Here is a 25,614-nt window from a genome sequence, read left to right as displayed (position 1 = left end):
AGCCCTTGGTCAATGCTACATTTTCCACTGTATGCAGCAGATTATGTGATTCTTTAGAACATCAGCAGAAATATTAAGCATCTACTGTCCTTTTTAGGAATGCACTGTATGAAAATGGATGCAATTGTTTATTCAATAATAAAAAAAATAGTAGACTTTTAAGCTTGACAGATTATGACCCACCAGTGCCTGTCTGCACTTTTGCCCACTGTAAAACCAAAGATAAATCCCTGGAGCTACTGCCCTGACTTAAGGCTCAGTACTGTTGTGTGCTGCCATCTAGTGAGAAAAAAGTAAGTTGAAATCCTTTCGTGTCTCTGTCAATTTATTTTTTTTAAAAACATGTACAATCTTTCATCGGTTTCCTGCAATCATCCCATAAACCAGAGGTATCAACATTTTTTTTATTTCTCTAAAAAAGAAAGCATCTTGTTATTTATTCACATGACTGTATGAAAGCTAACCAGCTCAGTGAGGCTGACGGCTCTCTTCAGTCAGCGTTGAGGCATAAACAGACTCCCTGGAGCACCCAGTGGGAGATGTGCATGGTGGTGTATAGGTCTGCCTCAAAGACTAACCCCACACCCATCGCATTCCTCCGCAGAGATGTGGTGTACACTGGTGTCCGGATGGTATTCTGCAGTACAAAACACATAAAACACACATGGCAGTTAGGAAAAAGCATTGAGTGAAACAGTGATGTAGAGTAATGGATGCATGGAGGCCTGTGGTGCCTGTGATCCACACCTGTAACCTGAGGCGGTGTGCCTCTATAGGGATGACTTTGAGAAGGGGCAGTTCAACAACCAGAGCTTTTGGTTTACTCTTGACCAGGCAGCCCTTCTCCGTGTCCCAGTCGGCTCCCTCCAGATACAGGCCAGACACTAAGCAGCCTGCACGGGGAAAACACTATCAGTTTCCACAACTCATGACTGATCATGCTGCAAACGGTGAGTGTCCTTACCCTGTCCAGGTCGGTCACTGACTTCATCCTCACTGCGGTATTGCGTCACCTGTGTGTACAGGGTGGAAAGATCCAGAGGCCAACCGTTTTTCCTGCATGCAGCTTGGACCAGGGCAGTCAGGTAGGACTCTGGGATATGAAGTCCTGACAGCCACATAACTTTTGGCTCTCCCTCATCCACCTGGTGGACACCAGATACACAGATACATCAGACTTAAAGACACCGTACATTCTCAACTTGTTTGTTAAAAATAAAAGAGGCCACAGAGATGAGGCTATCTGTGATGGCGTGGGTCCATCCTCACCCAGGAGCTGTACTGCTCATAACGCCTCTTGAAATGGCTCATCCAGTTGCCGAGGGACATGAGTGTGTCAGGTGCCAACTTCTTCCAAATGGCGGGGATGTGACCATTAAAAAGGGCCCGGGCGACCTCATCCAACTCACTGCTCATACCCACCTCACCAGCCAAGGCCTAGGAGACATACGACAATCAGAACAATGATAATGATGCGTGAAGCACAAGTAAACAGCACCTGGCTCTTTGTTGCCTCTCCTTCTCACCCTCTGCAGCTCAGCCAGGGATCGCTGCATGCGGACCACTAGCTTGTTGAAGCGCTCCAGTTCCTGAAGCAGCACCACTGAGGTCGGGGAAATGTCTGTGCCAAACTTTTTAAGGATCACATCCATGTCGAATAACTTGGGCAGCTTGTTCTGAATGTCCTGGGCCACCTGGCTGATATACTGATCCCTGCAGATGCTTCCACCAGATTCACCTGAGGCAGAAGAGAGTCTTTAAAGGCCATAACAGAGGAAGCACTTGGCAACATGGGGGCAAAGAGAGGAAAGCAAACAGCCTACACCAGTATAGAACAGCTTTTCTTTCTGAAAAATATTTAAAACATATTACCTCCAAGGATGCTCTTTGGCACTAAGGACTCAATGTGGAAGTGGGCAAGCAACGTTACAATTCTTCTATTAGAATCAATTAAGAGGGAAAAGAGATAAACAATGCATAATCATACCTGTCTGAGGCTGCAGGTCTATTAGGTGAGCCCACATGTCTTTAGCTGCCTGTGTGTAATATCCTATCTCTGCATTGGAATGAAGACCCATCACCTCTGGTGTGTTTGCCAGTGGCAGGGTCTCAATCTCATCTGGAACAGATAGCAGGGCAAAGCTTTGAGTGATGACATGACATGTACTGTTTAGCTGCTACCAGAAGCATGTGTGTGTGTTATATATATATAAATAATGACTGACCAACATATACTTTCTTTGGCCCATTTGGAGGGATCTTGTAATCTACGTCCATGTTGCTGAAGAAGTGGAAGTGCCTAAAGGTGTAGAAGAGGAAGTCTCCAAGGTACTCATCCATGTAGACGGTCAGGATCCTGCGGTCAAAGCTATCTATGGCCCGACCACCATACATCACCTACGGAACATTATACAGAGATGTAAAACCTCTGCTAGCAAGATAATATATATTTACAATATATTAAAACACAATGACTTTAGCCTAACCTCCCCAATAAGGTATTTGAGACTTCCCCAGGGAACATTGCTTTCTCCTTGGTTGTGAGCTTTGGTCAGGTAGGTGTTTAAGATCTCCATACATACCTGTTGAACACAGTTACACTGTTTAAACCGTTGAAATATAACTGATATTATACAACATAAATAGAGATTAAAATCAAACAAAATCACTTATTTCTAACATTTTGAACATAACACTTACAAAGAAGTCGGACTCATTGAAGTCGTAGGGGACGTTCCAGCCAATCTTGCCGTACTTGCGTCTCTCTTGCACCACAGCATGGAAGAAGGCCAGCACATATACCAGGCTGCGGAAGGCAGGGTGAGGGCATGCAGTCAAGGTCTCGAGGGAGATTTTAGAGTATGTGGCTCTCATGTTCAGCTTGAGACCGTTGGGAGGCTCCGTCACAACCTGCACACAAGATTAAAGTGGATGTAAACACACTGACATTTTTTTTATATTCTCTCTCTATCTGTAGTGTTTTTCCCTGTTCAATCTACAAACAATCTCTAAAGAAAACACTGCTGGACCGAAAGAGAAAAAGTGTTTCACCTTGAGAGACTTTTGCAGTATGCCAATGGGGAAATCCTTAATGGGGTTTGTGGTGACCCACAAACGGAAGCCGGGGTTTGGATTGGTGATTCTCTCTAAGGATTTCTCCAGTTCCTTCAGCCACTTTACCAGCAGGTGGCAGTTCTGAAGCATCAGCCACTGACCACGGGACACTGCCCTCTCCAGCAACTGCAGTGCAACCTTTGTCACAGGTAGAAAAGACGGTTACCCTCAACTTCCACTTTTAATTATTACTTAGTGTGACTCAGTTCCTCATTCTACTTGATCACACTTGCAGCCGTGGGATAAAAGAAAAAAAGTCTGCAGTACCTTCTCTTGGCCTTGGCCCATCGCAAGGAACTTGAACTTGTTGCCTCCGAAGCCTGACCTCTCCGCTAGTTTCATGAGGTCAGTGGCGGGGTCAGAGCCAGGGCTCAGGATGAAGACAATGGGGGAGGAAGGTGTGCTCTGTTCATAAATTGCATCAAAGCTGATCACAGGGGGCTGCACATATCTGAGGAGACAGCACGTAGAAACTCAGGTCATGTTTTATCCGTATGCTAATTCTCACATCCTCTATAAACATTGTGAACAGTGCAACAGAAACCCTCTCACTTCTCGCCCATGGTGACAGTGACATAGTCCGTCACAGCTCTGTAGATTCGATCAACACGGAAGCAGCGCAGCAACAGCAGCTTCTGAAAGGCGGACAGGTTCTCCTGGTATTTCATGGGGAATGGAGCCTGTTCTGGTCCATCTAGGTCATACCACTGAGGCGATAAAGAATGAGGGTTAGAGTCTTAAACAATTAAGTAAGTGTCTTTGGTGATTCCTGTCATTGTGGTCACTTACAGACTTCCAGTCAGTGGAGTTTTTCTCCACATCATCAGGCAGAGAGCCAAACTGCTCAGGAAAGAGCTCTGCTAGTTTTACTACGTCCTCCCAGCCCTGGTCTGCAAGCCACTCACAAGGCTTTTCACGTGTGCTCTTTTCCAGGGATAGATTACCTTAACACAAGAGGTGGAAAACAAGCTGCTTTCAATATTGTGTGCATACACATATTTAAACATTTTAGATGAGTTCAACTCACCCTTGATAAAGAATTCCAACTCCTCCTGAGGGGAGCGCCCTTCAGCCTGCTCAATCTTGATGGTCATGTTAAAGGAAAAGAGTAGCTTGTGTCTCTCAAACAGACCTAAGGAGATACAGTCGGTTCAGGTTAGAATATCTACAAAGTCATCAGAAATACTGTGTTTTATCTTTCCATCCGTTCCTTTATTCGATCTTTATTATTTTACCTGTGCAGCCATAGTTATAAACACTGTATGTCAGAGTGTTTATGATGTTCTTCAGTCTTTGGAGCAGGACGGCGTTGGGTTGAGATTTGCGCAGTGAAAAGTTAAAGACGTCCAGGTAGGAGGCGAGAGAGTACTGGTACATGCTGTTCACCAGAGCCATGTCTGTCAGTACGAAGAACAGGATAGCACCGCGCTTGGCAGCAGGACGGTAACCGTCTCTGAGGTGATCAATGTCCACAGATGTCTTCTCAGCCAACTGTAGTTTCTCAAAAACCTAGTGATAAAAACATCAAACCAATAAAAAAGTAGGATTTATGACTAAAGTAAAAATGCTATCTTCCATGAGTTCAATGATGCTTGCTGTCGCCAAACTGACCTCACTGGCTTTTGACTTTGTTTCCTCCAGCGTGTGAACCAGCTCCGTGTTATCCAACATGTTGCCTGTCGATGTGGCCAGCTCTCTGAGCAGGGAGTCCCCGAGGTTCTTCAGCAGCTTCTTGTTGTTGCTCGTCTCTTGGATCAAACGCTCGCGCTGCTCCTCCAGCTCCTTCTTCTCAAAGCCCATGATAACACTCAGCAGCTGGTCCTCCAGACCCTTTAGAGTCACTACACGTAACATAGATACAATGAATGGACACAGGCAGACAAAGCATTTAGATCATGCCGTTCAAATGTTACGGCCAAAACTACGGATGCGACAAATGATCTTACCGGTATAGTTTATGACCATGGTTTTTCCAAACACTGATGGGGAGTATTTGGGGTTAGCCAGTTTGGTGTTGAGGTACAGTTTAAAGTTGGGATCATAGTCCACCTCCTGGTCGCCGAGCATGAGGACCTGTCTGCCCTCTGCTCCATTTACGTTCTTCTCCAGGACGTTGTCAATCACAGGGTCGATGTACTCGTCCACATCTTGAAAAAGAAATGGGAAGCCATATTTGATGGCCATCTCTAGCTGCTTCAGAAAGTCTGGATCATTGAAAGATGAGATCTGGGTGGGAAAAGTATGATGACAGTGTCAGCACAGTGTGTTGTGATTCTTTCTAAAGCGGTAGCCATGTGGGTGCTTCCTGGTCTGAGCACCCATGGAGAAGGCGCCAGCATACAGTGAGGGCTAAATTTACATTGATTTAATAACAAACCCAGCATATGCTGCGTGACTAACCCATGTTGCAAAATAAGTAAAAACGTTCCTTGTAAAGAAAGGCCATCAATAGAGAGTGGAAAACAAATCCAATCTTTAATATTTAGAAGCTACTAAGACTTGTGCGATAATTAAGCATATTATACCTTGAGGTTATTGTTTTCTTCCTTCTTCTTAATCCAGTTTAGGGCTTGCTGTTGTGGGTCAATACACATAGGAAATCGGCTCCCGCTGCTTGTGAGGATCCCATTCTGTACTGACAGCTCATCTGGAGGCAAGCCCTCTGAGCCCCACCTGCCACACAGGGTTTATTTAACACATTGTTAGCCCCATAATCGATGTACAGCCATATAAGTGCATCAAGCACATAGCCTGCTACCAAAACACCCAAATCCCATCATTGATTGGACAAACTCCCAAAATCTGTCGTGAAAACACACTCACCTGCTGATTTCTACCTCATCAGTCAGAAGACTTTCCACTGTGAAAGGCTGGCTCAAGGGGATCCCTCTCTCCTGCGCATCCTTAACCCATACTTGGTACACCATTTCATTCCTCAACTCCCAGCTGAAGGCCCCGACATAGCTCAGGAACGCAGCAGAGATCAAACAGTCACCCAGGAGACGAACTCGCTGCTGCTTCAACTCCTCCAAATCTTGCGTCCATCTGAGTGGCAATAGTTTAAAGAGGGAATGAAGAAAAGGAGGTTAAAAAGAATGAAATAAGCAACTTTTAGCAGGGTCGCAAGTGTTGTGACTCCATTCATGTATAGCCTCACCGTTCATTCTCAGAGCTCAGGCCAGTGATGAGTTTGTCAGCAGCTATCAGTCTCCTCTCCATGAGCTCAGCCTCCTCCTCTAGCTGCTTTTTCTCCTTGGTAGCAGCTTGGTACTTCTCTCCAAGAGCCTTCAACTCTTTTTGGATATCATCAAGATCACTCTGAATGCGCTCCAGTTCCCGCTTACTCTGAAAGAAGTTCTTCTCTAGTCGTGCTACCTAAAATACATTTGGAAACAAGGCTGTTTTAAAAGGTGTTCCTTTTTTAAAGAGCATGAAGTTAACGTGTACAAACCTAACATTACCTTCTCTCTCTTGGGTTTTATCTCCCTGGCAACCTCACAGTAACCCATGATGGCCTCCACAAACTTGAGCATTCCTGAGCCGGCCTTACTGATGGCTTGCATCTCCTCGAAGCTCGTCTGGAGGTTCTTTAGGAAGCCTAGCAATTAAATAAAACAACAGTATCATAGTGGCAAACGCAAATGTCACTGTCATATACAGTAGATGCAGATGGGTATTATTATTACCGGTGTTCATAGATCATGAAGCCCACTTACCTTTGACAGTCCTGACCTGGTTATTATTTATGGAATCACAGTCCATTTCCATCAGCGAGCGCAGGAAGTTAGCCTCTGACATCATGCCCTTGGCTGACTGCCAACTGATCTCCTTGTAGCCGCGCAGAATCAGGATGCATTCACAAACCACCTGCACTTGTTTGGGTGGCTTGGCAAAGGATCTGCACAATGGACCAAGAGAAAAATGCAGATAGAGGGACAGTACTGATGACCAGATGCCGATGTTAAGTTTTGATGATAATTGATCAGTGCTTGATTACACATTTGAGAATATTAATCAACCCAACGTACAAAGTACATTTTCATTTGCTTTACAGAGGGTTCATATGGGTGTGTGCATTACAGATGACACTGTTTATTTATTCATCCTGATTAATTTGGCCATCATCACTAGCTTTTTCAACAACAGAATGAAAACAATGGCGTGAGTAAGGAGGAGAGTTTACCGGATCTCCGTGACATCAGATTTTTCCAGGTCTTGCAGGGCGTTGCGGGCTGCCTCTAATGCTGGCAGAGCCTCAGCCAGGGAACTTTCAGCTTCTTTCTTCTCCACAGCTATCACTTTGTTCTGCTCTTCAATCTCCTTGGCTTTGTCTTCGGCCAGGGTTTTTTTCTCCTCAGCTAGGAAACGAAATGTTATGGCTTGTAACAGCTGTGTTTAGTTTCAGAAGCCTACAGTACACTGTGTTTATTATAACCCCGGGTTTATAGACGCAGGTACTCACGGACCTACAGTCCTGTTTGTGGTGATCTCATTCAGCATGGCCTCACAGGCTGTAGACTTCTCAGCGAGGACCACCTTCTGCTCCGCCAACTTGACATTCAACTCGGCCAGCTGCACACTAGCCTCCTTCAGTTTATCCAAACCTCCGTCTAAATGCTTGCACTGAGCTGGAACCGGAGAGAACAAGTAAGCAAAACAAAGCCTCTCAAATAATCACAAACATATCGATGCACAGTAGCCGTGTAGCACCAGCCTAACCCTTCACACACAAGCACAGACTTCACAATATGTTCCGTCTTCTCACCCAGAATATATTGGTCCTTTTCCTCCAAGAGTTTAGAATAGGTGCTAATGAAGTCCAAGTAGTTCTTTGGAGTAACATAGTTACAACGCCTGAGCTTCTGCTGGAATAGCTTGCTGTAGTCACCCACAGAGCTATGGACCATGCATACATGATCTATCACTGCTGCAGAGTGTGCCTCGGGAATCATTGGGCTTTCACCTGTAGAAAAAAACAAATTAAAACATATGAAATGTAATCTTTACAAAAAAAATATACATATTCCAGCTGTAGGTCTCATAACAGTGAAATACAGTAAAGAAAGCCCTTAAATGGTTATCTGAAAATCAACTTTACATGCATTTAAAAAGATATAAATGTGTGTAATTACACACCGAGGAAAGACTGAGCCACTGCAAGTAAGGCCTGTGGAGGCCATGGCAAGAACCAGTCTATCACAGTGTTGTTCATCAGTCCTGAGGAAAAAAGTACAGTTAGTGAAATAAGAAATGATAATAAAATACAATAACATCAAGTGATGCCTGACACCGCATTTCACCTGGGAAGTTTCTGCAGCGTGTCCTCAGGGTGTCTCCCACCGGAGACATGCCTAATACAATGTGTAGATTGTTGGCACTCTTGTTGATAAAGTACTGCCACACACTCTCTTTTGAAGGACCTGCTCCCATCGTGAGAGCCTCATCACGGAGCTGGTTGAGAATTGACTCCTTCTCGTCATCAGGAAACAAGGCAGGGACAATGCCTGGAGAGCATGATCAGTAAGTACTACAGCTGTAGTTTTAAAGAGAAATAAATGTAGTGTGAGCCAGGAGGTTAGAGTGATATCCAACCTGAGGTGAGCATGTTGTTAATGAGTTCTAAGAAGCCTTCCTCAGCGACATGAGCATCAGTGAAGAGGAACACTGTCTTCTTATTTTCAATGCCAAGCTTCATGTACAGTGCCTTCAGGTCATCCCGGAGGTTTGACTCACTGTATCCTCTGCTTAGTGTTATCTCGAACACCTGGGGAAAAAGCACCATGCATGGAAAGTTAGTGGCAAATATTTCTCCATACATGATGTTTTAGAAATCAGAAATCAGAGTTAAGAACCACTTTAAAAAAGATGATTATAAAAGGTATAGTTTAATGCTGCTTAACCTGTCAATAAAAAGTCTATTTGATCTGCCTTGAATGTAACTGCTGCATATGTGACTTTTATCTTTATAACTGTAAGCTTGAAGAAATTTGTCACTGAGAAAAAGTTGCCCTCGGCCACACTCATCATAGTGATTTACGACCTCGCAGCCGGCAGTGAAGGCAGCGAGCTTGGTGAGGGATTGCTTGCCAGAACCCCCCACACCGACAAGCAGTGCATGACCACGATCGATGCGGATGATGCGCTGCACACGGGTCAGATGTTCCAGAGCATCGTCAAACAGTACAAGGTTCATCCTGGACTTGTTCTCATTGTATTCCTCCAGAATTTCCTGCAGAATGCAAAAACAGAATTCAGTATAGTTAATTTGTCAATAATGGCAACACATTGTTGTATTATTATACTATTGCATTTCAAAGTGAACTTCAGACTGAGACCACCCATTAATAAAACTGTTAATAACTACCTGAAACAGGGCTTTTGACGCATCATAGTCCTGTATGTCCTCATAGACCCTTGGTTCAGTATCACTGAGGGCTGTCCTGTAGTCTCCAAACAGAATTGGGTCCCTCATGACTGCCTCCATGTCTGACTTGAAATGCTCCTCAATCAGGTTCTTTATGTGGCCTTGAAGCTGGTGGAAAAACACATTGGGTAGAGTTCAAATACAACACTACACAACTATTCAGTATATAGTGGATGAGTCTACATTTGTAATTACAGGCGGAACCACAAATACACATATTGGATTTGTCCCTGCAGTCAATACAAAGAAGAATAAATGGTAAATACTAGTATTATTAATAATTATTACCAAGGCTTTGTCAGTTTCATCAATAAGTCTGTCATGGAAGATTCTCAGGCACTCATTTCTCCAGACTCGAACAAATTGGTTAACAGTCAAAAACCTGTTAGAGAGAAATCAGGTAAAACAAAACAAATCATGGACTTCTAACTGCAAAGTCTTTGTTAATCTGTTAAAAGAGTGGATGTGCTAGATCAAACCTGTCAGGTTTGGTGAGGGTCAGTCCATTGTAGACTCGTGACAGGTCCCTCAGGTTGAAGATGTAGTGGAACTTGGAGGGAGTGGGTGGCAGGTCTCTGATGATGCAGTTGTACAGTTCCAGTGTGCAGAAGGTGACTTTATCACAAACCGTCTGTATGGCGTCTTCAAATGCCTAAAATCATGAATAATAATTCACTAAGGTTATAAAATCTGAGTGATATGGATGATTGGGATTTTCATTTATGTGGGAAAGAGATACTCACTGTGGTGTGGCCTTTGATAATGGAGGCATAGATAAGGTGGAGGGAGTCCACAGCAGGGAACGGGATGCTGAAGACACTGAAGAGCGAGATGAAGCGAGGATCAACCTCGTTCCTCCCGCCTCCTGCTATTCCCATGGCAGCAATAAAACCAAGGTCCTTGAGGATTTTGTAGTTAAGATCCTTCCCTCTGTTATATATGCCTCCTCGGTCCAATAACAACTTCAGAAGTGCGATGGGCTGCTGTGTGCCGTAATTATCCACCTGGATGATCATACAGTGTATTACATTAATGTCAAGTATACAGGCGCCGTCAAAGTGAAGGAAATAAGAGACTTGATTGAGAACTTGGAGTAGGTACCTTTGGCATATTCATGTCATCCATAAAGACCAGCAGTCTCTTCCCCATAGGAGGCCCATAGGTCTCTTTGGTCCTTTTCTCCACGTTAGCCTCCAAGTTCCTCTGCAGGTCCATTGAAGTTGTTCTGGATGAGAAGTTGATGATCAAAGTAATCTAGAAAAATGTAAAAAAAAAATGGCATAATTAATGTAAATAATTCAAACCCAAGTGACATAACAGATGTGTGTGGAAAACTCACCGTTGAATCAGCATTGAGGTTCTTCAGGAAGTTATGAATGGTGGCGGTCTTGGAAGTGCCAGACTCTCCAACCAGAAGAACCGACCTCTTTATCTTCACCATCTGTTCCAGGATCCAGCTGGCTCTCGTGGTATCGATGGTTGGTACTAAAGCAAAGATGGAGAAAAAGGGAATCGAAGGGAAAGGAGGAGCTCAGAAGGGCCAAAAAGTTTGAATTCGATATGTAAGCAGGACACGTGATTTGTCTGCCTCACAGCTCACAGAGTTGACCTTTACCGAGAATATCAGCAAACTTCCTCTCAGGGTTGTGGATGTATTTGGAGACCAAGGAACTCCAGGGAACCCACTTCTCCTGCATCCCATCAAAGTGGAAATCATAGAGAGTCGAGAGGTATCCTGTATGAAGGCAGGCACCTTGTTATCAATGATAAGTGTAACATAAACTTGTAATAGCACTTGAAATTATTCATGTGGAGAATTTTAACATGATATGTATTCATCCAACCTAAAACCATGAAGCTGTTTATGTATTTTTAAAAGTGTCAACAGTGACGGACAATCTCACATTATATAAAGTCCTACCTCCCATCCCTGTTTTTTAGTATACCACAAACTGTGGGTAAATGGTGAAAGCTGCATCATTTTGATAAAGAATGGTAATTTCATAATCACCAAATACAATGTCTTGCTTTTTACCTGGGATCTCACCAGGTCCAGCGAGGGATTTCTCATCCTCCACTAATGTTAAGCAAGAAAGCCTTTTGATGAACTCATCAAACTTGATCCTGTCGCTCTCCAGCAACGTGGCCCCCAGTGAGCAGTAGAGAGCTTCCAGGAAGTAACACTCCAGGACTTCAGCCCTTCTGCTCTCACTCTCAAGCAGCGCATCCAGTGTCAAGCACAGTTGAGTCACCTGAACAGACAGCCAACATATGCTGATTTCATTCAAGTCTGAACAAGGGACTATACTAGTCTTCACGCACAGATACAGACTGGTACTTGAGACCGTTTCATCAGGATGCCATTAACCTACCATGTTAAGATCTGTCTGAGGGACTACAGTCTTCAGTTTCTGGCCCTGCTTGCCAACAACAATACCATCCACAATCATGTCTATAGAGCTGGGCACGTATTTCTCAAAAAGTTTGTTGAGCACTTCTTGTTCCTAGAAAAAAAATTGTTGAGATATTATCAAGTTAGATGCAAAAGCAGTTATTACAATGTGTAAATGTATTTTCTCATACCCCCTCAGGTCTGTTGTTCACCCATCTCTGCCAGTATGGGGTGTATCGCAAGTTTTTGGGGTCAACAAAAACCATCCCACTGCGGGAAACAGTAGCAGGGGAGGCATACTGCAGATCTCCAACCTATGACGGTGAGGTTTCCTTACATTATAGCTCTGAAAGTTGCTTTGCAGAAAAGTGTAGGGAATGGTATTCTGCTGACAAGCCATCTTGAAATACAGACAAACCTCGAACAGCAGGGCACAGTGGTTCTGTAAACGGATCCGCTCTCCATTGGCTAGAGTGAGGAGTTTGTTGTCATCCATCACTGAGTTCATATTCTCCACCCACAGAGCGTCAACATCCCCATCGAACAGAATGTACCTGCAAGTCAGAGTTCATGTAGAACATGAATGAAGAACATCAATGGGATATTGGACATCTTAGTAAACTGATTGAGTAAATCTCGCCTTTTTTTCTTTTTTAAATACCTCCGCTCTTTTTTGTCAGTAGGCTTGTTGATGTCTCGGAAGATGTTGGATAAGATCCCATCAGTCCAGTCTCGAGTCTCAGGGTCCAGAACACCGTAAAGTTCAATGACACTCATGGCTTTGGGGTTTAGGGGATACATCTTGGTTTGAAATCCCAATCTGATGGCGAAATAAAATAAAAGTTACTATTGGCCCACACAAAAAAATCCGTAAGGTGGTGTAAATGTAGGTAAACTGACTTGGTCTGAGCTTGACACAATGTGCTGATCACAACCGTTTTCCCTCCACCTGTTGGGCCCACAATCATAGTAGTGTGTCTAGTCATCATCGTCTCATAAATCTGCACCACTTTGTCCACCTGAAACCACAGACAGCACAAAGATTAAGTATATCGACATCTAAAAGAAATCAATCTTTGCCACTGTAAGTCAACAAACTGTAAAATGTGTAGGAAAGTCTAGAACTCAGAGAATCAGATTCAAGACCCGGATGAGACACCTGGTTAGGCAGCATGACATATTTGTTGTCTTGCAGGATCTCTTCAACGGCATCATTGAAGTTGGGATAGCGAACACGAGGGCAGTCTAGCCCAGGGAACAGATCTGAGATCAGCCCAAGGAACAGGGGCACGTCCTCAAACACAAACTTTGGAAGGTTCATGTCCCTGAGAGCACGCATCAGCACCACATCCTGTGGAGATGAAATAGTTAGACCACAAAGAATTACTAAATCTTGAAATAACAAAATAAATATGTTCACAAGGATTAAAATGGAAACTATTTTCAAGATTAAAAGACTATCGTCAAATGAAATAATTAACTCCTTCATACCATATTGCATATAAGCAACAGTTTTCTATTGACTATGTGAAAATGAAACACGTGTTTGGTCTCTACCTCACTGAGGTCGGGTGAGCCTCTCTTCAGCTCTCCTGCCATCACGAGGACAGACTTTAGAGCTCGCAGGCCAAAGTCATAATGAGACTGCTTCGACAGCTGCTCACGTGACAGTTTATACAGGACTGTCATCTTCTTTGCAAGCACCTGAAATGTAAAAAAAGTGTATGGATGGAAAGCTTCATCATTTATTTGCATGTGTAGCAGCAAGCAGTGTAGCTACACTGTAGATTGTTCAGTTTTAAAACGGTCTTTCTACACATTTTCAAGTATTTCATTATAAATGATCCTTGCATTTCTGAATCAACTAATGAATCTTGTGAATTATAGTCATATTTTCTATACACGGTGTTCATTATATATTACTTACTAGGATGAGAGTATAAGCTAAATAATAACAATGATACTTGTACTTTGTGTGTGTCTGGTCCTAACCTTGGCCATTAAGAAGCCCTCAGAGAAGAGCATGATCTCACAAATCTGCTGCAAGTCCGGCACAATGACCACCACAGGTCTGAAGAGTGCTTTGACTGATTCTGGCAGCTCTGTGCGTCCTGCATAACCCGGGTTCATGGTGATGAAAATCCCCATGCGGCCGTCCAGGCTGATCTCTTGCCCTTCAAACTGTGCATAGTGAGAAGGAGTTGGTTAAGAGGTGGCTAGCATATAGTAATATTATTGTATAGGCTAAAAAATATAAATCCTTGTGAAATATCCATGGATTTATATGAAAACTGGAATTATTTTCAATACACTCTTAAATGTATCTGCAAAACTACAACAGACTTACATGAAACCTTTTAAGGTGCAGAATGAGAGCGTTGCGGATAGTCTGGATTTGGGAGGAGATAACTGACAACACCGAGGCATCGATGCGATTGAACTCATCAAAGCAGCCCCACGCTCCACACTGGGCAAGGCCAGAGAGGATCTTTCCCACAGCCTGCACATAGAGAAGAAAGAAATTCAAGCAAAAGCTGGTAACACATGAAAAACAAGAGTCAAATTTGCACTCAGCAGACCATACAAATGATTAGTGGAACTTTTGGCCACACTGTATACTTTAAGCATGCGCATATAAGTGCATAAACATACCATAAGCTGCAGACATGCCTGATCAGTACAGGTTTGTGGTCCTCAGATATTTTTCAGTAACCGTTTGCTCTTTAAATGAAAGCTTCTTACCATGTAGTCCATGCCCTCGCCACAGTTTGTAACCACACAGAGCAGGCCTAAAGCCTTGGCCAGATCTTTGGTGGACTCTGTCTTTCCTGTACCAGCCGGTCCAGCAGGAGCTCCGCCGAGGTACATGGAGAGAGCCTGTATCACAAAGACACACTCAGATACAGACATCATGGTGTCGAAACAAGCTGACAGAACAATGTACGTTTCTGCATGGGTGTTGCAGAGCTTCTCAGACCTGTGTGAGGGTGAGGTAGATTCGGTCCGTCAGTGGGGTTATGACCAATCGACCGTTTAACCCCATGTACTCATAGCCGTACGAGAATGAAGCGCTGCACTGATGCACAAAGAGGTTGTCATGTTCCCGGACCCAGTAGAATCTCAGCTGGCTTTCCCACTCAAACTCTCTTGCGTCCATGATACTGGAAATAGAATTTAAATTGTATTTTTAGTTTAGTTCACCTCAAACAGAAGTCTTACACCGTCATGTGCGATTTTTACCTGTTTAATACAAAGCTGTCCACAATGTCTCTTGCATGGACGTCGATGATAAGCACAGTGTTTATCTTTCGTCTGTCATTTTTCTTCATCGGTTGGGTAATGCGTGTTACCAGCTCATTAATCTGCTGATGCATCTTCTTCGCATATTTCTTCAGTGCGTGCTTCTCTCCTTTGTTCACATTTTTAAAGACGTCCTCTACCTCCCAGGTCCACCACGCTTGATTTGCAGCCAGCACCACCATGCCCTGGTACAGCAACATCCAATCAACCCTGAGAGACAACGGAAGCACAAATCTACTGTTGCTCATTTGCACAACACTGGCAAAATGACTCACAATCATGTAATATACTACACACACCTGCTCCTGTCTTCACAGTAGTGGAAGATTGCTTCCTTGGTGATAAGTCTGTTAGTCCTCCTCATCTCATGTAGTATTCCCGTCATCCACTCCTCCACCCTTCCCTCCACTGGGATGGGCTTCTTCAGCTCCATCACCTCGCCCTCAGCTGACACCATGGCTCCAGCTGCTGTCTCTCCATTGCTTTCCACATCAAACCTCAGAGATGCTATGTTGTCATACATCTTGTGGAACAAAGAAAATAAGAATATCTTGAAAAATATTTCACACACAAGCATTGATTCTCCTCATTTCTACTTTGAAGAATAATGGCTTATGTCTTTTTTATCCGTCCTGCTTTGTAGTGGTGTGATACCTTGATCATGTGCTCCTGGACACAGGCAGGGTCATTACTCCCCAGAATGCTGAGCAGTTCATCATCAGAGATGAAGAAGAAACGTGGAAATGCATTTCGCTTGGAGTCCAGGTAGTCATTAAGACTCTTCTGGCACCTCTCCAGACCATCACTCAGGGCTTGCAGGTCCGTTAGTCGGTTGGGAATCAGGCAACACCGCTTAATGTTTGGACCCTTCATTGTGTCGCTCATTATCTACACAAAGAAAAAAGAATATGAGATTATTTTCAGATGTCCAGTAACAGAGTAGTTTGCTTCCATCAAGCTAAAATAATGGCAACACTTACTTCTTTAAACTTTATGTCAATTTTATCAAATTTCTCAGCTTCTTCTGGTAACTGTGTGCGAATGTCTCCACCAATGAATATGCTCTCCAGGTACATCCATTTCCGTTGTACCAGCAACGATACCTGTGCAAGAAATATTTCTTCATTATTATATTTTATGGAATCGGTTCACGTGGTGGGACATGTGATGGGAGATTTGGCCGTCCTCACTGACCTCTATGGTCTCACTGATAAGAGACAGGTCTTTCTCCCATTGTTGTATGGTGCCAAGGAAAGGTCCAACAAAACGACTGCCCGCCATGCTCTGTAAGTTCATGGCATCGTTGTCCACGTTCAGCAGGATCTCGTCCACTGCACCGAGAATAGAACCGCGTTCCTGGGTGCCTTTAAAATAGGGCAGCACACTGAACTTCATGTTTTCCCAGGTCTCGACCACCTCCTTCACTCCCTGGAAGTTCACACACAAACATAAATAATGAAAAGTCTCTAATTTCAGTTTGAGATAAAATTTAAAAAAAATAATAATAAACTTGCCTTCTCAATACTGAGCTCTTTTACAGCAGAGGTGACAATATCTCCAATGACATTTGCATAATTGTGCAACTCCATAGCAAACATGTTCTCCAGAGTGAAGCTGTCGGGGTTCATCTCAAAGCTTGTGCAGGTCCTTTCCATCAGTTCCTTCCAGTGTCTGTAGCCCCAAATATAAAAAAAAAATGCATGTTCATTTGATGTTGTTCTACTCATCATATTTCTATCCTAGCCAACGTTTATATTTCATTCCCTCCTCTCATATTGTTTTGGGGGTCAGATTTGTATTCCAGTTAGGTTCTGGTGCTGCAGACTCACCTGTCTCTGAGGGCTTCATTCTTCAGGTCCAGCAGAAGGGGCAGAGACTCTCTGAACTCCTTCATGCGTCCGTCTAGGAAGAAGGCCACAGGTAACGCCCGCACATCTTTGGGCAGCTGCCTCAAGCTTTTGATGAAACCCTCGACACCGTCCTGTAGCAGCTGGATGTTTAAATCCACCCACAACGTCTGGGACCACTGCGTCTTTGCGTCCTAAAAGACGTAAGGACAAATACATTAAATACAAAAAAAAACACGTTGCCCGGAATTAAATATAATTTCCCCCAATATTAAATCACATCTGACCTTGTGAGCTTTATAGACATCGTATATCTGTCTCAAGCCCTTCATGTCCTTCTGCATGCTGATGACTTCTGGAAACACACTGACTGGTAGGTCCAACAACTTCTCAGCATTAGCTAGCTCCTGCCGTTCTGCCACTATCTTGGCAAGGTCTTCCTCATATTTTCCCAAAATGCTCAGTCCTGCAAAGAACAAAAGAGAGAGACTGGTTTCTGGACTGCATTTTAAAATTCAACACCATTTATAATTGCTCTGGATATGAAAACTGAAGGCAGGGTTCAAGTGCACAAGTACCTTCCTCCAAATCATCTCCCACAGCTCCAGGACCGTGCATGTTGTAGCTTTCAGCAAAGATGGACAACTCCTGATTAAACTCTTCAATCTTCTCCTTTGTAGTCTTTGAGTGTATGGGAGGCAGAATAGGAAACGTAAACGTACATTTACTTTTCGTTTGATGTTCTTTTCGTGCTATGTTTAAGCAGATCAGTCGGGTTTGATGTCATACCTGAGTAAATGATATCTTGACACCTGTCAGACTTCTATCCACTTGTCTGGATTCTGCAAACAGTTCGTTCCACATCTCGCCAATATTGGCTACCAGCTCCAGTTCATCCCCTCCGACCTACACATGAAAAATAGAACGCAAGACTTTCAACAAGAGAAACAACATCAACGTACGCTTTTAAAGAGCAATAACTTCAATTTTAACACACAGTACCTCCACTTTGTACATGGCCATTGTTCTGTATCTTTCCTGGATATCAGTGAATCTCATCTCCACATCTAGAGACATGTCCCTGATGTCCGATATGGTGCCAAGAACAGACATCAAGTCTTCAAAAGTGTCAGGGTTTTGTTTCAGCTTTTCAGAATGTTTCTGTTGTATCAAATAAGCAAAAATCACACATACAAATAAAGAAAATACTGTAAATCACATGACACAGTGTAGAATGATTCAATACCGTGAGTTCATCTCTCAAGTTGAAGAGATCCTCTTTGGCAGGCTTGTTGAGCAGGAGACCCAGTGAACTGATCCAGGACTTGGCAGCCTCCTGCACTGTGTGAGCCAGAGGCTCCAGGTTCAGATGGATAATCTGTTCACTCTTACAGAGAGGCTCCAGCATCACCTCCTGGCTCATTCGAGAAAGGTACTGCAGGTTATCATCGTACGCGACACAGGATGGTTTTCTTGCGGCAAACTTCTCATTGATGACGGTTTTGTTCTTTTCCCAAAGGAGCCGATAGCGTTTCCAGTGGAGAAGATACTGATCCACAGAGAAGAGCAGACGCTGGATGTTCTGGGACACGGTCATGGCACTTTCATTCACCTGAGGATGCTGCCACACATCACTATAAAAGGTAAATGTCACCACCTCATCTTCACCCATCACACGTTGAGGAGGACACTCAATGCAGGTCCCATGCATCCAACGCACAAATTGCTGAAACAACAAAATGGGCATGATCAAGTTACATCGTCAGTGTTACATCACGAATAATATATATTTTTTAAAAGGGAGAAGGAGAATCATGGTGATCCTACATTGGTGCTCTGTATACAGTCTCGGATACACTGCATGATCAGCCAGTAGATCTCATTGCTTTGGGGCTGCAACGCAATCTTAGGCGCACACAGGGTTGCATCAATTTTGAAAAGAGCCATACTTCCCCTCAGCCCCATGTTGAAGGCCTGGGTGTTCCTAAATGTCAACAAGAAGGATGTCACAGTAGAGCCTGTATTTCGAAGGAGTAGTGATTATTACTGCTCATAAAGTAGAAAACTTCAAAACATTAAAATCATGTATTTACCTCAGCACCATCTTTATAAGGGAGTCTAGCACCTTGCGCTCCCAGTACATGAAATAAGCTGCCATACATTTGGCTTTGCCGGTGCTGGTTCCAAAGATCAAATGTTCTATCTTAGTGATGAGGGGTCCGATGTCGGCATACTTCCTACTCAAAAAATGAACAGTCTTGGCTCGCTCTCGTTGGATATGTTCACAGAACTCCTTGACACCTTGAAAAAAAACATGCACTTAAGTCAATGAAATTAAGTTCAGTCATATAACGTAATAATAATAATAATATCCTACTTGGTAAGTCGTTTGCTTTGTCTGGGACTGGATATTTCAGTAAGTTGGCCATCACCATGGATTTCAGCTTGGCCTCAATGTCCCTCTCATTCTTCTGAACCTGACTGACCACGAACTCAAACTTAGAGACAGCCTGAGTTCCTCGGCTGATGAAGTCGGCGATGCCTAAAACCAAACTCATATTATCAGATTTCAGTTTCACAGACAATAGTAATTCCATCAGACCATGAGTGTGAATAAATCAGACATTTCAGGATCTGCATGCAACATACCCAAAGAACTCCAGTTCAGTCTTTTGCATCCAAAATACAGCTCTGTTTTGACAGCTTTGATCTGTTGAGCCAGCATGATGAACTGTGCCTCACTCAGGCTGTCTATTACAGAGTGGTAGCAGTTGACGAGGTTTTTCAGATCATTCACATACCTAAAGTCAATGTGAAAACGGGTCAGACTTGAGATTACATCAATCCGTGATTTTGTGTCTTGGTATTCCGCTGCTGGTACCTGATGAATGTGTGCTTTTGTAAAGCAACACTCCGAGCCGTATTTGGCACGGAGAAGCCCAGTGACACAAGGTGGATTGTCTCAGAGATGATTTCATTGATCTCTGGAGCAAAGCTTACAACGAATCCAACATTCCTCTGTAGGCTGCTTTCAGTTGCTGGGACATCCTTAAAATGAGCAAAATAAAAAAGAAATGCAGGGAATTAAAGATATAGTTACAGTATCTGTATTTTGCACAATATTAAATGTCAGTTATAAGTAAGTAAATACTGAGAGATACATACCAGTTCTGCCTGGATTTGGTTTTCATTGGTAATCATTACCAGCAGGTTCTTTTTCATTAGCGATGGCAAGTTGCGTTCCATCCCTGCTAGCCAGTACTCGTATTTCTTCAGCTCATAGTCCCTGAGCTGCATTGCCATTTCCACGTACTTGTCCTTGGCCTGAGCAGAAAAAGTCGGAAAAAGACTTTCAAACGTAACATTTACACCGACTTATACAGCTGTGCAACAGCAAAATAACTCACCACTTTGCTCTGTTCACTCTCCTGCATCTCCTGCACTTTCAGGAAGGGAAGGAAGGTGTGTTTGATGCGGTGGAAAAGAAATCGAGCCCAACCGATGGCTCCTGCCACGGGGGGCTCGTTGTTATTTAATGGTGGTTTGTCCTTCTTTGCCTCAAATATTTCTTTTATGCTGTCCACCTACAACAAAAAAGACGAGCCATTCGAATTCTAATGATGAACTGGCACAGCAGCACAATATGAAATATGGTTTGATTGCATAACTTTTTAAAACAGTGTTGAATGATGAGGGTTTGTGCACCTTTCTTTGATTTCAAAGTAAAGTACCTCTTTGCAATACTGGGCCAGGATGTCATGAAACTTTCTCATCAAATGGTTGAAGATGGCCTCTCTGGAGCGGATGTGTTTGAATTTCAGGACCATGTCAAAGGCAGCAGCTGAAGAGCGCAGTGTCTTAAAAGACTGATCGATGAAGTCGATGGTCTCTTCCTCAATAGCCTGAACGGACACATGTGAGACAGGAATCAGCTTGTTACCTGCGGTACAGCCCAAAGAAAATCATGCAGTTGTATTTGTGCAAACTGACACATCGATACTTCCATGATTAAAGGGAAAATGCCCAAACTTATAGTTTAGGTATGTTGTGTGAAAAAGATCTGGAGTTGTTACTAATGTTCTCCGTTTCTCTGGCGCACAGCTGTAAAATCTGCTGTTCTTCTGTATACCAGTGACGTGACAGTGATGCACTTGTTATACGGAATAACTATTTAATCAAATTGTTATAATAGTTTAGAACTTATATTTACAACTTCTGCAACTTCTCCACGTCCTAAACTCACCTGAACCGTAGTGTCAAAGTCTCGTATGATCATCTTCCAGCTGCTCATCTTACAGATGTTAAAAGGGTTAAAATCGATGTTTTCAATAGGCAGAACCAGACTATCCACTCTGCACAGCAGTTCGTCAATGCGTTTTGGATTAGCCGTCACTCCTTTTAGCTCTGGACCAATGATGTTATAGAACTCCTCTAAAATCTGCACAACACAAATCAGGAAGAACTCTTTCAAAAACCTTCGTTGCTTTGAATACATTCTCAAGGTTTAGTAATTGAGTGAGGGGTCAGTATGCACAAAGTATTTGTATACAGACCTGCAAAACATTGTAGTAGTCCTGACAGATGGAGGCCATGTAATCAGTCCTCTCAAACAGTCTCTTACGGTCAAATTCCCAGCGTGGACTCCGGCCTGATTCCTCAATTTCAGCGCGCACCTCAAAGTACGATGACTTCCACTGGTCAAGGACCTGCTTGGCATCATGCACCTTGGATTTGGACACTTCCCCTTTATCTCTGTTCCAAGTCACAGCACATTGTTCATATGTAGTTACACTGAAATCAAATGTAAACTCATTCTAATATACCTCCAAAGTAAAAATGAATTCTATCCATACATACGTGAATAGCTTTTGGACATCAATTACTTGAGTCACACGATCACACAGCTGCCAGGCGATGCGCTCCATTAGAGGGACCATTCGCTCATTTGTGTTATAGTGATAAGAAATGACCCAAATGATTTGCAGGCTGTTCATCATAGGAGGGATGGTCTTCAGGATCACACTCAAAGTTGCTCCAGTGCCCAGATTCTACAACAGAAAATGTTGATTTTGATACAAGTGAAGGTGAAGACAGCAAAACATTTATGTAGTCACAATTCTGATTTAAAATTTGTTTTATATATATATATATATATCCTTGCACTAGCTCTTGGCAGTAACAGTGTTGATTTTTAACAGAGAAAAGTAAAAGTAGATATAAAGAATATTCAGTAATAATGAATTCTATAAAATGCAGCTCACCATGAAATGTCTTTGCAGTGTGCTGAGGTAGCGCAAATTATCGTCTGACTCCTCCCAGTATTTAACGAGTTCACCAACTGTTCTTCCCAGGGTCTGGACAACGCCTGCATCTGCTTTGGTCATCACCTCCAAGATCTTCTTTACTACAGGCTGTTTGAGTTGCTCACTCAGGATACTCAGGATGGACGCACGCTCCTGCCAAAAAGCTATCTCTGCCAAAGGGCCAGGTCCCTGGAGGAAAATTCACATTGGCCCAGTGATATCACTTGTATATATTCTGTTTCTACTACACAATACATTTTTAAGATGACAGGGATTTCATTTTGTTGTAATATTTCAGACATTTCAGTAGCAACTAATACATGTGAATGCTGGGCTTTAAGCCAAATCCTTCAGCTGACACCAAGCCTGCATGAGTTAAAACTCGGGATATTAGGTGTCACAAACCTGTGGCTTTTTGTCTTGCTGCGACTCAATGACAATGGTAATCTGAGCCTGCCAGTTCATCACACACTGCTCCAACTTCTCTACCATCTCTGGATTAGACAGCAGTACTTCCAACGCCGGCTCCAGGTCAAGCTCAGGGATGTGCAGAGTTATCTCATCTGCAACAAAGAGATTTCAAGCACCCATCCATTAATCCCAGACGTTGGGAGAAGGCAGGGCTGACACATAGACACCAACCACTCCTGTTCACATTCACACCTACAGGCAATTTAGAGTAATCAATTAACCATAACTGCATGTTTTTGGACTATGGGAGGAAGCCGGAGAAAACCCACACTGACACGGGGAGAACATTGAATTCTTATAAGCTTGAGCACTAAATTTCTATTTGTATGTAGTTGATTTGTATCTCTTGTTCTTCTCTTCGTTATCGTTTTGCTGTGATTTGTTTCAACCCACGAGCTAAATATCAGATACTGACTGATTCAAACTGAATTTTTAATCTGTTTATGATTAATAATTAGAAATCATTATAAAAAATAAGAGGGGGTAGGAGCAGAAACGTTTTTTTAACTTCTTCCTATCCCTTTTGAACATGAACTGTATTATTTTCAGTCTTATATTTATTACTTAGGATTCTGAGGATCCCATTTGCTCGTTTTTCTTTTTTGCTTTCCATTTTACTGCTCATACGCTTTATTTAATTTGTATTATTTTTATTATTTTAACATGTTCAATAAAGAATTAAAAAAAAAAACATGCAAACTCCACACAGAAGGATAAACAAGCATGAACAGTACATTTAAGGCTTTTTTGTTTCTGGCCCCTCCAAAACACTCAACTGATGTTCATGTGATGGGGAATCTCAACATGTTGTTGATTATTCAGCAGATTTAATAAACATGTTTACTTGTTTTGTAATTAAGAAATAAATTCCTGCATCTAATAAACCAACCTTGAATCTGAAGCTGTTGGAGAGTTGTCTTGACCTTTTCCAAATACTTGTATATCCAATTGAGCAACTCGTCACGAATCATGAGTTGCCCACTTGACTTCGCTGGACTCTCCTCTTCACTGGTTTCTTCCTGAGGAGAAACTGCCCCGCTTTCATAACCTGCACCACTTATCTTCATCCGTTGGGCAGAAATCCTCGGTATAAACTCCTGACAAGAGAAGTATCCATACAGAGAGAAGAGAAATATGCATCACATATTAGTTTGTCAGAGAAGTTTTTGACGTACATGGTGACAGTTTTTCTGTTTTTGATGCATTACGTTCTGTTATTGCTGGTTGTTTGTTGTTATTCATTTTACTTACATGGGAAAGTTTGTTCTGCAGCACAAGGGAGATATGTTTTTTATTCATGCCAATGTCAAATAGCCTGGACATTAGCATATTGGCCTCAGTCATGTCCAGTGGTTCAACAATGGACTCTATTTAAAACACAAATATAGATATATTTTATTATATAGCGTTTTTTTTACATTCAATCGAGGCATGGACGTGTATCACTCTTCTCACCCTTTGTGTTCCTGAGAAACCAGAACTGACTGGATTTCAAAAATCTCTCTGGGTATTTGTCAACAGCCACATGAAGCTCAGGGTGATAAACCACTTGAACCTCAACCCTCTGAAAGCACAAAAGCAGGAATGGGTTATACATTTGTCCACCTATATCAACAAAACAATACGCAAATAAATACTACAGTGTAAACATTTTTTAACAAAAGTAGGTTGGAAATAAAGTTGGATCTCACGTTGCTGGGACTTTCGTGCGTCTCCTCTGAGCCTGAGGTCGTCTCTGCTCCACTTTGAGTCCTGGACTCTCCATCTTTGCTCCTTCCTGTTGTTATACACACATGGACAGACACTTAGACTGCGTCTAATTAGCAACATTAATTATGCTAAAACCTAGCCCCATCGCGTGCTACGTTGTTGCTAACCGTTACAGACACACACTGGGGGCTAAACGTTGCACCTTCGCCACCTTACCGGCTGGAGATTCAACTTCAATTTCTTCCTCTCTGATGGTTTTGAAGAACAGAAGACACGACAGACAGTCTTCTTCGGTGACAACGTTCAAATAACGGACAATCTTATCTTCTTCTTCTCCGTCTCCCCGAGACAGCAGTTCATCGAAACAGTTGGGACTGTCCGGTAAGTTGAACCCGGCAGACACGCACTGGCGGATCCACTCCACGCGTAAATCGTCGTGGACCATATTATTAATTAGTTATCATTAATATAATGACAAATTTAACTTCAGTTTGAATCTTTGTAGCCAGCGGGGTCCATTTAACACGTTTCTGCGCTGTAGCTTAGCAGGTTTGTGGTTACCGTGGAAACCAGGAAAGGTCTCGCGCTTGCTGCCTGTCACCATGGATGAGGGAGACAAACGCTGGGCTACTCTGTCCCTGAGTGAGGACTGAAAGGCAAGCTGCCGATCACTTTGACGTTACAACTATTTCTTATGCACGCGTTATCTTACTCGCACTATTCATTGCACTGAATTGAGAATGTCTACTGAAAAAAACAAGGTAGCATATATTTTTCAGTGTAAAGAAAACTGTTATACAGGTTTCGTGGGAGGCTGAATGAATGTGCAGCTCCCTGAAACCTTGGCTATGAAAGAAGCCTTCCCCAGGGTTATTAGACATGATATATAGCATAACAAATCCAAAGACAGTGGGTGTCTGTGTGCACACATTTAATACAAATGACATCAAAATAAAGCGATGTTTAAAAAAAATGAGCACAAAGGTCCCAGAATGACAGATTGTGCTTTTAAAAACAAGGCTTATTTCACACTGAAAGGATGCAAACACAGAA

General features: G+C 42.9%; 2 protein-coding genes across 2 annotated transcripts; both read right to left on the bottom strand.

Annotated features, from left to right (window-relative positions):
- Positions 1 to 365: 365 nt before the first annotated feature.
- On the bottom strand, positions 366 to 17,212 carry dnah10 (dynein axonemal heavy chain 10). The gene is made up of 55 exons (XM_084025835.1): positions 17,060 to 17,212; positions 16,741 to 16,901; positions 16,425 to 16,654; positions 16,211 to 16,333; positions 15,885 to 16,118; positions 15,530 to 15,753; positions 15,171 to 15,440; positions 14,908 to 15,091; positions 14,673 to 14,807; positions 14,278 to 14,430; positions 13,923 to 14,111; positions 13,488 to 13,634; positions 13,090 to 13,281; positions 12,831 to 12,949; positions 12,592 to 12,750; positions 12,349 to 12,484; positions 12,122 to 12,244; positions 11,911 to 12,042; positions 11,574 to 11,790; positions 11,154 to 11,273; positions 10,878 to 11,023; positions 10,640 to 10,792; positions 10,282 to 10,542; positions 10,018 to 10,190; positions 9,827 to 9,920; positions 9,479 to 9,646; positions 9,155 to 9,343; positions 8,707 to 8,878; positions 8,415 to 8,618; positions 8,251 to 8,331; positions 7,880 to 8,077; positions 7,581 to 7,742; positions 7,298 to 7,472; positions 6,831 to 7,012; positions 6,576 to 6,712; positions 6,272 to 6,489; positions 5,938 to 6,159; positions 5,640 to 5,787; positions 5,061 to 5,340; positions 4,726 to 4,955; positions 4,350 to 4,623; positions 4,142 to 4,246; positions 3,904 to 4,058; positions 3,667 to 3,821; positions 3,382 to 3,565; positions 3,052 to 3,252; positions 2,701 to 2,910; positions 2,487 to 2,582; positions 2,226 to 2,397; positions 1,988 to 2,119; positions 1,527 to 1,738; positions 1,270 to 1,437; positions 965 to 1,145; positions 748 to 893; positions 366 to 637 (listed from the first exon to the last, which is right to left on the bottom strand). Exons 1-55 carry the CDS (start codon positions 17,122 to 17,124, stop codon positions 491 to 493), a joined length of 9,444 nt encoding a protein of 3,147 aa, XP_083881961.1. The 5' UTR covers positions 17,125 to 17,212; the 3' UTR covers positions 366 to 490.
- Positions 17,181 to 25,006, bottom strand: LOC311023708 (dynein axonemal heavy chain 10-like; the record flags this gene model as incomplete). Its single annotated transcript, XM_084025700.1, has 22 exons — positions 17,181 to 17,220; positions 17,462 to 17,543; positions 17,656 to 17,758; positions 17,867 to 17,983; positions 18,080 to 18,238; positions 18,324 to 18,803; positions 18,905 to 19,061; positions 19,171 to 19,378; positions 19,455 to 19,619; positions 19,727 to 19,878; positions 19,959 to 20,125; positions 20,243 to 20,401; positions 20,485 to 20,661; positions 20,809 to 20,979; positions 21,321 to 21,515; positions 21,631 to 21,829; positions 21,935 to 22,125; positions 22,339 to 22,569; positions 22,786 to 22,943; positions 24,307 to 24,415; positions 24,543 to 24,628; positions 24,778 to 25,006. The coding sequence occupies 22 exons, from the start codon at positions 25,004 to 25,006 to the stop codon at positions 17,181 to 17,183; spliced, it is 3,735 nt and encodes a 1,244-aa protein (XP_083881826.1).
- Between the last annotated feature and the right edge of the window lie 608 nt (positions 25,007 to 25,614).

This window comes from Eutrigla gurnardus (genome assembly GCF_963514095.1).
Source record: "Eutrigla gurnardus genome assembly, chromosome: 13".
Classification (NCBI taxonomy): domain Eukaryota; kingdom Metazoa; phylum Chordata; class Actinopteri; order Perciformes; family Triglidae; genus Eutrigla; species Eutrigla gurnardus.
The sequence above is the reverse complement of the archived record's forward strand: the minus strand, read 5'-3'. Positions and strand labels throughout refer to the sequence as shown.